At 43.7% G+C, this 12,594-nt stretch overlaps 1 protein-coding gene across 9 annotated transcripts in view; it reads right to left on the bottom strand.

Moving 5' to 3' along the window:
• The window catches only part of OXSR1 (oxidative stress responsive kinase 1), a 99,179-nt gene extending 91,673 nt beyond the window's left edge, over positions 1–7,506 (bottom strand). For all 9 annotated transcript variants that reach the window (XR_011527509.1, XM_008530725.2, XM_070577255.1 and 6 more), the window contains exon 1: positions 7,367–7,506. Coding sequence is in view for 5 of the 9 variants with exons in the window: in XM_008530725.2 (XP_008528947.1) it covers positions 7,367–7,436 (70 nt within the window). In the remaining 4 variants the exon portion in view is untranslated. The remainder of the gene's footprint in view (positions 1–7,366) is intronic.
• Between the last annotated feature and the right edge of the window lie 5,088 nt (positions 7,507–12,594).

Genomic DNA, 12,594 nt, shown 5'->3' on the forward strand with positions numbered 1-12,594 from the left:
TATTTCTTAGTCACTTCAGCATGCTTCTACTTCAGGGCCTTTGCTCCTGCTGTTCCCTCTGCTCAGAACAAACTTCTTGGAGATAACCACAACATTTACTTCTTCACCTCCTTCAGGTCTTTCCTTAAATGTCACCTTCTCAGTGAGGCTTTCCCTGACCTATTTAAAACTCATCTCTGTCCCTAGCAGTCCTCAACCCCTACCCCTGCTTTATCTTTGTCCTTCACCACCACTACATTATAAACTCCATAAAAGCAGGGATTCCTATCTGTCTGCTTCACTGCTGTATCTTTAGCATCCAGAACAGTGCCTGATACATAAGGGGAAATCTAATAAATATCTGCTGAATAGATTAATCAATTAAGTAGTGGCATATATTTTCAAGGAAAAAAATTACTCGCTTAGGGCAGAACAAACAAAAAAATAGCCCAGTCTTCATGGGCATTACCTCACTATTACCATGGTGGGCATTAACGTTTATTGAACACTTACTCTGTGTGCCAAGTACTATGCTGAGCACTTTCTTTACTAGCATTTCTTTCGTTCATCTAATCCTCACAATAATCCCATGAGTTAGGTATTATTGATCTTACAAAGCAAGTAAGAAAAGCAACATAAGCAAAAGTAAGACTTAGGTCATAAATTAATAAGAGGCAGAGTAAGGCCTAGAAACCAGAACTGCACGATGTTTCAACATCATGCTCTTAATTGGTAGGCAACTGCCTCTTCAGATTAAAGCTAACATTTATTAACTGATTACTATGTGTCAGGTTAAATTACTTATTTGCCATGTCTTATTTAACTATTTTAATTAAACAAAAAAAAACCCTGAGGCCAACATTGTTAGTTGCCTATCCAAAATACCATTTTCACTTCTTTAATAAGGTAACTTCGACCTATTATGTGAAGTAATAATGTGCCCAGCTTCATTTCACAGCCTCCCTTGCAAAGGGCCAAATTACACAGTTCTGGCCAATAAAAAAGAAATGGAAGTCAGTGAGTTTTCTTTCCAGGAAAAAAGCCCTTTGAAAGGGAGCCAACTGAGTTGTCATGTGCTTTTGTCCTTTTGCCATATTCTCCCAGCCTGGATTGAGGCTAGAGGTGGAACAACTATCTTGCAACTATGAGAATGAGAGTCAAGTGCTAAGTGTGGTGGAGAGAAAAAACTAGGAGCCTGGGTGCCTCATGGCACATAGGCTGCCACTCCAGCTTTCTTGCTATATAAACAGGGGAAAAAGCATTTTATTAAGTCACTAGTTTTTGTTCTCCACTACATGCAGCCAAATACAATCCCTATTTGATAGAACCCTCTGAGGTTGTTGGCCCAATGCTGGCCTTCTTGAAAATGTCACCATAGCTAAGTCTCCCAATCAGAGGGAGAAAATACTGTAAACTAACCATTAAGCATCACTCTACTGATAGAGCACAATGTCCTTCACATTTATAGAGGGGTTAGAGGTGGGATCCTGGAACCAGAATTTGGAAACCACTACTTTAGACATCAAAATGTGTGGCCTGGGGCCGGCCCCGTGGCCGAGTGGTTAAGTTCGCACGCTCCACTTTGGCGGCCCAGGGTTTCACCGGTTCGGATCCTGGGCGCTGACAATGCACCACTCATCAAGCCATGCTGAGGCAGCATCCCACATGCCACAACTAGAAGGACCCACAATTGAAAATACACAACTATGTACCAGGGGGCTTTGGGGAGAAAAAGGGAAAATAAAATCTTAAAAAAAAAAAAAGGGTGGCTTGTGAATAATTAATAAAAACAAAAAAGGAGAGGGGGAAAGTAGAGAATAAAGCTAGTGAGTTTCCTTCACCAAAATGTCAAAGCTAGATGAATCATACCTTACTAAAAACAGATCTTAAAGAACAATTTTCTAAACCTAGTCTGAGGTAAACAGTAAATATTTACTGAGATTTTTCAAGACGCATAACAATAAAAGCCAAATGGCACAGCCGTTGACAGGCTGGTTTCCCACTCTGCCATCATAGTGTATTGTGGGCAATACCAGGGGTGGCAGGCCCTTACACAGCTGTACTATCTGTCCAACATAAATCCCTAAATCCATCTAAACTTGAATGAGATCTGGAAGTAAGAAAAAAAAAGATGCAGCGATGTTCCAATAAGCATTACAACAGAGTCAAAATATTTCAATGTTACAAGATTTCAAATTGCATAGTATTTCATATTTCGTGGTAATAACAAAAATTAGGAAATGCAAGGACAAGGAGAAGGAGAAAACAAGAAAGGCAGAAATAACAACCACCACCATTTTACGGAGCATTTGATACAGGCAAAACACTTTTTATAAACAATTACACTTAATCCACATAACAGCCCCAACGACATAGGTACCATTATCGCCATTTTACAGATAAAAAGCTGACACTAAAACCAGTTACATAAATTGCTTAAGATCACATAGGTAGTAAGAGTTTACAAAGTCAGGATTTGAACCCAGGTCATTCTAACCCCAAAGTCCTTACTCTTACAGTTGCTTTGACACATGTCAAATATAGTACAACGCCTGGTCAGAAAGTGTAATACGATAATAGGGGTAAGGAAGGAGCCTCAAAACACTGAAAAGATGAATGATTAATAGTGGGAATAATACTAACATCTTTTATAAGTAATCATACTTAAAGAACTTCAAATCTTGCCAAAGCACGTTTAAGATGACACAATTCTTTAAAAGGAAGTCCACTGAATTCCCAATCTGTATGTTTTTATTATGTTCTAGGAAAAGAATTTTCTCTACTCTATAGGATTTCACCAGAAAGAGAGAGAGCAAAACGGAATGGAAGAAACTAACCCCACAAATATTATAGTCATGTGTCACTTAATGACGCAGATACGTTCTGCGAAACGCACCATTGGGCAATTTCGGTGTTGTGTGAACATCATGGAGTGAACTTACACAAACCTAGATGGTACAGCCTCCTCCACATCTAGGCTACACGGTACTAATCTTATGGGAGCACTGTCATAAATGAGGTCCACCACTGACGAAAACGTCGTTATGCAGCGCATGCTGTAGTGCTAAGTAGTACATGTGAAAAAAAATTACAATTCAAATAAATGTATGTGCTTTGATGAGCAAGGAGACACCCTTATATCACTGCCTTAAAATAAAATCCTTTGAAAACAGAAAATTCAAATGACCCCCCCCAACCTTTTTTTCTGGACTCCAATCATTTGTTTCCTGAAAAAATTGAGTATAATCTGAAGAAATCACAAAGATTCATTTTGAAAACTACAGCTTATTACAAAATACTGTATTCCAAACATTTCGATATGGAAGCAAAATTAGAATAAGAATACACTGCTTTATTGAGCCTTGCTACTCATACTAGGCTGCGGTTCAAGGAAATGATGGGATGAGAGAGAGTTTGAAGAACAGAGTGGAAGGATGTTAGGAACTTTCAGGAACTTAGTAATGAGAGGGAGAACATTTAAAAAATAAAAAATAGGATACACAAAAAAGAACAAATCCTACTCCATCCAAAAGGGTTATCTACAAAATATCTGCTCCTATCAGATTTTTTCACTGCCAGGATATTTCCTTTAATCTGTAGGACTATGACCACATCTTCCAGTTTATATTCAAAAACCAATCAAATGCAAATGCAGGAATAAGGATCCTTAATTAGGCAACAGGAGAACTGGACACCGTATTGGCCCTGCCACTCCTTAGCTCTCTAATAGACAAGTCATTTTACCCTTCTACATCTCAGTGTCTTCATCTGTAAAACAAGATGGTTCACCTTACCTTACTCCATACAGAAAAATTAACTCAAAATGTATCAGAGACCTAAATGTAAAAGCTAAAACTATAACACTTGGAAGAAAACAAAGGAAAAAAATCTTTGTGATGTTGGGTGAGTAAAGATTTCTTAGCTACAACACCAAAAGTACAATCAATAAAACAAAAAAGTGATAAACTAAACTCTAACAAAATTCAAAACTTTTGTGCTTTAAAAGACAGCAGTAAGAAAACGAAAAGACAAGCTACAGACTGGGAGAAAATATTTGAAATCATCCATCAGGTAAAAGACTCATATCCAGAATGAATACATACACACACACCCCTATACCTCAATAAGAAAACAACCCAATGGGCAAACCAAATGGGCAAAAAGTTTCAACAGACATTTCACCAAAGTAGAGAGATGAAAAGCTAATAAAGACATGAAAAGATGCTCACCATCATCAGTCATTAGGGAAACGCAAAATAAAACCACAGTGAGATACCTCTTCACACCCACTAGGATGGCCAGAATCAAAAAGACAACAAATGCTGGCAAGCATACAGAGAAAAAGGAAACCTCATACATTGCTGATGGGAATGTAAAACAGAACCCTCACTTTGAAAAAGTGTGTCAGGTTCTTAAAAAGTTAACCATAAATTTACCATCTGACCCACCAATTCCACTTAAGAAAAATGAAACATGTTCACATGAAGATCTGATGTGAATGCTCAAAGTAGCATTATTCCAAACAGCCAAAAAGCAGAAACCACCCAATATCCATCAAGTGGTGTCCAACAAAAAGGGATAATGCACTAATACAAGCTACAACATGGATAAACCTCAAAAAATATTATGCCAAGTAAAAGAAACCAAATGCAAAGGATCATGCATTATATTATTATATTTATACAAAACGTCCAGAAAAAGCAAATTTATAAAGACAGAAAGTAGATTTGCATTTGCCTGTGGCAGGGGGTGGGAACAGGGAGTGACTACAAATGGACATGAGGCATGTTTTTGGAATGATGGAAATGTTCTAAAATTGGATTGTGGTGATGATAGAATAACTCTGTAAATTTACTAAAAAACTATAGAATTGTACACTTAAAACAGGTGGATTTTATGGTATATAAATTATACCTCAAAAATTGTTTTAAAAAATGAAAAATATATTATGCTAAGTGAAAAAAGCCAAACACAAAAGACCACATATGATCCCATTTATATAAAATGTCCAGAAAAGGCAAATCTATCTATAGAGACGGAAAGTAGATTTGTGGTTGCCTGGAGTAGGGGTGGGACAGAGATTAACTGTAAACAGGCACAAGGGATCTCACTGGGGAGTTAAAAATATTCTAAAACTGGATTATGCTCATTGGCTCATGATACAGTAAATTTACTAAAAATCACTGAATTTTATACTTAAAAATGGGTGAATTTTCTGGTATTAAATTATACCTCAGTAAAGTTATTTTAAAAAATAAAGTGGTCAAATCACATTGGAGTTCTTAACCTTTTATCCATGAACCACTCTGAAAATGAGATGAAGACTAACCCTATCCCAGAGAATTGAGATTCCCTTTTGCCCGTCCACAGACACTGTACTGGTCTGAGGACACCAAATTAATAGGTCTCTAAATCTCCAGAGCACTATGCCACCTTACTAACAAAGGCACTAGGAATGCCCATGATCATCCTCTTCACCCTAGAAAGATGAACACCTTACCAGAAAAGAAGGCAAAATTCCTCTTCTTAAACAATGACAGGAACCCCCGTCCTTTACTTTTAGGACATCATTTTGGAATCTCTCACTTAATCCATTTCTTCAATATAAAACTCTGACTGAGGGACCCAGAAGCAATCAATCAAGACAGAGATCTAGGGGCTGGCCTGGTGGCATAGTGGTTAAGTTCACACACTCCACTTCAGTAGCCTGGGGTTTGTGGGTTCAGATCCCAGGTGCAGACCTACACACCCCTCATCAAGCCATGCTGTGCTGGTGTACCACATACAAAAAACATAGAAAGATTAGCAACAGATATTAGCTCAGGGCCAATCTTCCTCACCAAAAAAAAAGGACAGAGACCTAGCTAGCTGTCTTTAAAACCAACCAGTGCATGTCAAAGACCCAGGGTGTAGCAAGGACACAGGTCCATGAAACGGCTTAAGGAAAAAGAAGATGTGATGTCTTTCAGATAAAACTTAGCCCAGATTTGTTTTGAAACAAGAGGCAAGTAAAGTCAAAAAGAGAAATATGACAAAGTTTCTCTAAAACACAGACGGTGCAATAAACACTCACAGCCCCAGGGCAGCTGAGTTTTCAGCCAGTCTTTGTTATAAAACTAATTTCAGGACAGGATGCTGATCTAGCAAAGCAGACAATCTCCTTCCTCCAATACACAGGGGTCTGCTCATGTCAGTTGGATTGAGCTTCTGTTTAGCTAAACACCCTCTTTTGATTTCTAGTCACTGGATTGTTGTTATCCAACAAATACTGCCCTCATCCTCATTCCCCAGCCTCCCCCAACCACTGGGCCTCTCAGAGAATTACAATCCATGTTTGTGCAAGTTTTGCTCTCTGCCAACTGGTATTCCTGGACCCCCTTAAAATCCATGCCACACACAGCAGCCACATGCATCAGATCACGCCATGTCCCTGCTTGAAGCCCTCCAGGAACACTCGTAATTCCAAAATCCTCACCAGGGCTGGGAAGGTCCCTAGTCTGGCCCCTCCCTGACCTTTCTATCCTTACCAGTCTTCCTTCAGGTCCTAAAACACTTTAAGGTCTTCTCCTCCTGGGGGCCTTTGCATTTCCTCATCCCTCAAAAGGGAAAAGTCCTCCCTAGGCTGGTAGGACTCCTTCTCATCAAGACGACTCATCCTTCAGTGCTCAACTTAAATGTCGACGCCTCAGAAAAAGAATTTCTCGTGAAATCACCCTAACTAGGTCTCCAGGTTACTCTCTATCAGAACATCTTATTTCCTTCCTAGCCCTTGCCAAAACCTGTAATTCTTTTTATTTGTGTACTTATTTAATGTCTACCTCCCTGACTAGAAAGTCAGTTCCAAGCAGTCAGAAGTTGTGTCTACGTCGTTCAGAGTGGTACCTGCAGCTTCATCTGGAGAGGATCCCCAGCTCCACCCCAGCAAAGTCTGGCACTTCGTGGGCACTCAAGGGTTTTCGCACGGATGCGGGAATGAACTAAGGCACCCTATCCCACAATCCCCCAAATAGGCGGCTGTGCCCACAACTCCAAAATCCCATTTCTAGCACAGCCTCGTCGAGGCCTGTCCCATGCCTGCACTTTTTTTCCTCTCCCAGACACATCTGTTGCTCAGGTTCAAACATCTGTCACTACGCAAATCTCTCAGGAGCCCCTCAAACCCCACCCCGCCCCGCTTCACAGCGCGCCACTCAAAATCCCCTCCCCGCCTTGCACGCGCTGCACAACCCCGGAGCCTCACCCATGCGCCCTCCACACCCCCGGGCCCATGAGCCCCCATGAACGTCTGTGGGTCCTGTGCTCCCGGAGCTCCCCCGGGTCCCCACGTTCCCGCGTGTCACCCGCCGCCCAGCGCGGCACCTCCCCCCTCAGCGGCGCCAGCTCTCACCGATCACCTCCTGCAGCTCGTAATCGTCCCTGTTGATGGACCAGGGCAGGGCGCTCGAGTCCTCGGACATGACGGCGGCAAGGCTCTCAGTCCTCCCTCAAACTCGCTGACCTCTCTCTTCTCCTCGCCGCGCCTCTCCCCACCCCCAACCGCTGCCGCCGCGCCCCCACCAACCGCCTCGGGAACAGCCACGGGTCGGACGGCGCCCGGGCGCGGGGTCACCGCGCGGCAGAGCAGCGGGGGCTCGAAGCTCCGGCAGACCTCGCCTCCTGCTCCTCCGCGACCGGCACTCCCCGGCCCAGCTTAGGTCCCGGCCTCGGCCTCCGCTGCAGAAGCGACAGGAGCTTCGCCTCGGCCCAGCCCCTCTGTCCCGCCCTCCACCCCAGCCCCACGCACGGGCCAAACTTTCCCTTCTCCCTCCACCTGCCGACACGCAGCGCGCTGACGTCACCGCGCCGGGCAGGCCCCGCCTCGGCCCCGCCTCCTGCCGCCATCTCAAGTGTGGCTAGATTAGCAGCGAGCAAGCAAGAAGCTGGAGAAGGTGGAAGTTGACAGTGGAAGGAGTGAAATGCTTAGGAAGAAGTTCAGCGAGGGTATCAGAAAGCCAGAGAAGAGCCTAATGTAGCAGAGAGGCGGAAGCCACACTAAGCATGGCGACCAAAGGGTGGCCGCGCGGAGGGGCGGAGCCACTTCTGGCGGCGGGGGCACGTTGCGGTCTCTGTCGTCGCATTCATTGGTTTGTTTGAGAAGGAATCAGAAAGACAATGGGTGTGTGTGGACGTCAGTCAGAACTTAGTCCCGCCTCCAGGCTCTCAGCGTGTTTCTCCGTGCCAGGGCTCCAGTCTTTGAAGGTTGCCAGTACGGTATTCGTTTCGTCCTTCCTCACGGCGTAACCGTCACACCCTCGAGACGTGCAAACGGCACCGCAGGGTGTGGAGAAGGCCGAAGGAGAAGCTGGGTGGGGTAGCCTTGGGGTGTGGACAACTGGCAACTAGGATAAAAGGCCTTGGGCTACGGGACGGAGTGCTACCGGAAGCTTGCCCCGTGACGACACTTTTTTCAAGGCGGAAGTTCTCTCTGCAGCGGGGGTCGCGGCCCTCTCTGTAATCTTATTGGGCAGGGTGGGAGTTCTGGACACTGTCAACCTCGGGTCTGGAGCTCAAAGGAACTTCTGTCTTGGGGGAAAGTTAGGCTTTTTCCCCGGACGCGGCGTGGGCCATTAACCAAATAAGATTTGGCCACGAGGCTTTCGCTCGTTTCAACGGCCTTGACTCTAGAAATTGGTTTCAGCTGTTACTACTGACACCTTCTTTACTGCCATGTGTTGCCTTTTTCTTTTTGCAGGGAGAAGAGGGATGGGGATCAAAAATATCAGAGAGGAACTAAATCTGATGGTAAAGCTTAGAGATCTCAAGGTTTGTACCAATAGAAAGATCCATAAACCAGAGATTCTTAATCTGGGATTGTTGGCCTACGTGGGCCGTGGACAGATTTCAGAAGGTCTGTTGCGGGGTGGGGGGCGAGGCAGGGAGGGTTTTTGGGGTTTTTTTCACTCCCTTAAAATTACATGCAGTTTAGTATATACTTTTGGGAGAGATTTTGGCCACCTTCCTCCTTCCTCTCCTTCCTTTCTTCAGTGAAAAGGAGCTACTAACCTAACAGTGAAAATTCAAGATGTAAGTTGACCCACATTCTTGGTGGACAGGGTCGCTATACATTCCTTAATGAGTTCTCCTCTACCTCCTCCACTCACGTAGCTTGATGGTTTAGTTGAGCCAGAGCCTACTCTGCAGATCTGGTCACTTTTTTCCGCCTGTCTCCTGGGCTTTCTCCATGTGGCCTGCTAGGGGTTAAGATCTCATGTTTTTCATGAGCAAGGAATTGGTAGCTGTTGGAGGCCGGAAGCCCAAACTTCGACCTCTTTCTCAGCTTCTGGAGTATATTCCATGCAGGAACTCTGTCATAAACACTTGGTATACAGTGGGAAACAAAGCAACTTAGTTCCTGTTTTCATGGAGCATATAGTCTAGTAGAGAAACGGTAAATACTAAGCAAATATGTAGATAAGTAATTACATTACCAAGCATCGTGCAGGGAAATGCCAGTACACTGTCATAGCGAATAGTTAGGGAGTTTGGAGAAGACCTCTCTGAGAAAACTGAGAGGGAGCCCACCATGCAGAGTATTTTAAACAGGTAAAAGGAGTTTTAGGCACTTTTGACGCTATTAATAAAGTAATGCTTTGATTCCTGTTAGCCTTACTTTGATAAAGTAAGGCTGGTCCTTGTATATGGCTCCCTCGGTAATCTTTTAGGGTTTGAGGGGAAAAGGGAAGTTAGGGTGATTGTGGAACCCTGGCCCTAGTATCAAAATTTCATCAAATCCTACCTAAGTTTCTTGAAAGTGTGACATATTTTCCTGGGGAGAGGAACCTTGTTTTTCCTCACATTGTCAAAGGCGTCCTTGTCTTAGTTTGGGTTGCTCCCAAAATCAGTCTCTGAAACCAGGGTTTGGATGCAAATCATATATTTAGGAGGTGACCCCAAGAGGCACTCGGAAGGAGTGGAGAAGTGAGACAGGGTAGGAAGGAAAGTCATTAAAGGGTGCCTTGATGAGGAGTACTCTTGGCTCAGTCCTGCTGTGAACCATCTGAGAAATGGACACACCTCAGTATTATCCCACTAAGAGGCAAGGAAGCTGAGGTATTTACCCACCAACTCCTTTAGAACTCTTTAGAGTGTTAATGCCCCTGCACTTGTTCCCAGCTCAGTGCTGGGAAGAGCGTGTTCTTAAAGTCAGAGAAGGCACTCAGGAAGAGACGCAGGCAGTCCTCTCGTATACTCGGACACTCTGAAAGCAAACTTCAGAGTAGGCCCAAAGAATGTGAACCATGTATAGACAGCAGCTGCCGCAGCATGTAAACCCAAAAGTTGGGAAGCACTGTCTGGACTGAAAAGCCAGGAGGGAAAGTGTGTTCATGCTTCCCCTTCTTTCTCTGTTGCTCTTAAGCAACTGACCTGCATTGTGCTTTGCTTTTAGCACCAGCAGGGTAGAGGAAAAAAGACTGATTTCAAGACTGGTGATGTCTTGAAGTGGAAATTAGATCTGTAATAATTCAAGTTTTATAGGCTCCTTTAATGAAAGAAAGCTTTTGAAATATATAAATTAATGTATACCCTATATGAGAAACCTGAATATAAAGAAAAGCGCAATTTTGTGCCTCTGTTATAAGCTGATTTTCTCAGCAGTTTCATGTCTATGCCAGGACCAGCTGTAGACTGCTAGAATCTCTTCCCTTCATCCAATCCTTACATTCGCATATAGTGCAATGTTATCGCATTAGAAGAGGGAACAACACCCATACCTCACATACAGGTACTTCTTGTCTTGTGCCTGGAATAGTGCCCTGCACAGGCATATATTCAGGTATGGTGTTTTTGTTTTTAAAGATTGGCACCTGAGCTAACAACTGTTGCCAATCTTCTTTTTTTTTTTCCCTGCTTTTTCTCCCCAAATGCCCCCCAGTATATAGTTGTATATTTTAGTTGTGGGTCCTTCTAATTGTGGCATGTGGGACGCCGCCTCAGTGGGGCCTGACCAGTGGTGCCATGTCTGCTCCAGGATCCGAACCAGGAAAACCCTGGGCCGCTGAAACAGAGCGTATGAACTTAACCACTCGGCCATGGGGCTGGCTCCCTAAGCATGGTGTTGATTAAATAGATGGAGTGTGAGAGTAGAGGAGCGTGGACAAGTTAGGAGTCTGGAGCCTGGGGAGAAGCTGACATCTTGACAAACCCAGAAAATGAATGTCCAAGGCGACAGTCGCTTGGAGCCTGTAAGAAATAGGTAGCTGCAAAGGTTATTATGGGAAACAAAAAAATCAGTCCTTGCAGAGAGGAGGGGCTCAGCATCAAGCTGGATTCTGAACCAGAGAGTAGCTTCAGGCTGGCACCATGCCAACTTGATGAGCTCAAGCTGAGTTGAGCAAAAGTTGGGAAATATTTGGTTGAGGTGGAGCAGGTTCCTACATGACTGCTACTTTTCAAATGCTATCTCTTAAAGGTTTAATGTGTCTAAAAACCTACTTCATTATGATGTATATTGTAGCATTCTTGTAATAGGAAAAAATTGGAAATAACCTACGTGTCCATGGATAGAGGACTGGTCATTGCTTGTACATACTATGTGGAACATCTTAGGATCCATAAGAAACTTGTGTGTAGTGTAATTAATGCTAGCTGAAGTAGCAACCCAGAAATCTGGCTGGTTTAACCCAAAACCTTCTTTCTCATACACATGAAGTCCAGCACAGATGTCTCTGGTTCTTCTCCTCCAAGCAGAGAATCAGATTTTGGCTCCTTTCGTCTAGTGGGCACTACCATCTTCTAGGGCCTCCTTGGAGTCTTCCACTGGACCCTCTCCATTCAGCCATCTGGTTAGCTAAAAGAGAACACCACAAAAGCTGGTCAGCACTGAAAGTTGTGTCTCTTACTTCTTCCCATGTTGTATTGATCAGACCCGGTTGTCTGACCCCAGCCTAAGTCAAGGAAACTAGGACATGGCTTCCTATATGCTCAGTAAGAAGAAATGGGATTAGTGAACATATAGTCACTCTGCTGCAACTGCTAACTTTGATTGCCTCCAGGCTAGAGCTACTGACTTGTTGAGGAAGGGGCGTAAGAAGGATATACTCTTTGGTGCATTTTGGGTTTACCAATCCAAATATTTTCTGTTCAAAAAAATTCACCCTGTGGCTGAGTGGTTGAGTTTGCGTGCTCTGCTGCGGCAGCCCAGTGTTTCATCGGTTCGAATCCTGGGCAACGACATGTCACTGCTCGTCAAGCCATGCTGAGGCGGCATCCCACATGCCACAACTGGAAGGACCCACAACTAAGAATATACAATTATGTACTGGGGGGCTTTGGGGAGAAAAAGGGAAAAAATAAAATCTTTAAAAAAAAATTAAGGAGGACTAGTAAAGTTATGGTTCACCCATACTATGAAATTCTTTCATTCAGAAAGAATGAAGTAGATCTGTCCATTCTGGAACAAAATGATCTATAATTAAGGTAAACAAGCAAGTTGTAGGTAAGTTAGATTTCTACATTGACTTACTTCAGGTTACCATAACAAATTCCCATAGTCTGGGTGGCCTAAACAACAAACATTTTTCCTCATAGTTCTGGAGTCTGGGAAGTCCAAGATCAAGATGCTGGCAGATCTGGTGT

Source organism: Equus przewalskii, chromosome 15 (genome assembly GCF_037783145.1).
Source record: "Equus przewalskii isolate Varuska chromosome 15, EquPr2, whole genome shotgun sequence".
NCBI classification, from domain to species: Eukaryota; Metazoa; Chordata; class Mammalia; order Perissodactyla; family Equidae; genus Equus; species Equus przewalskii.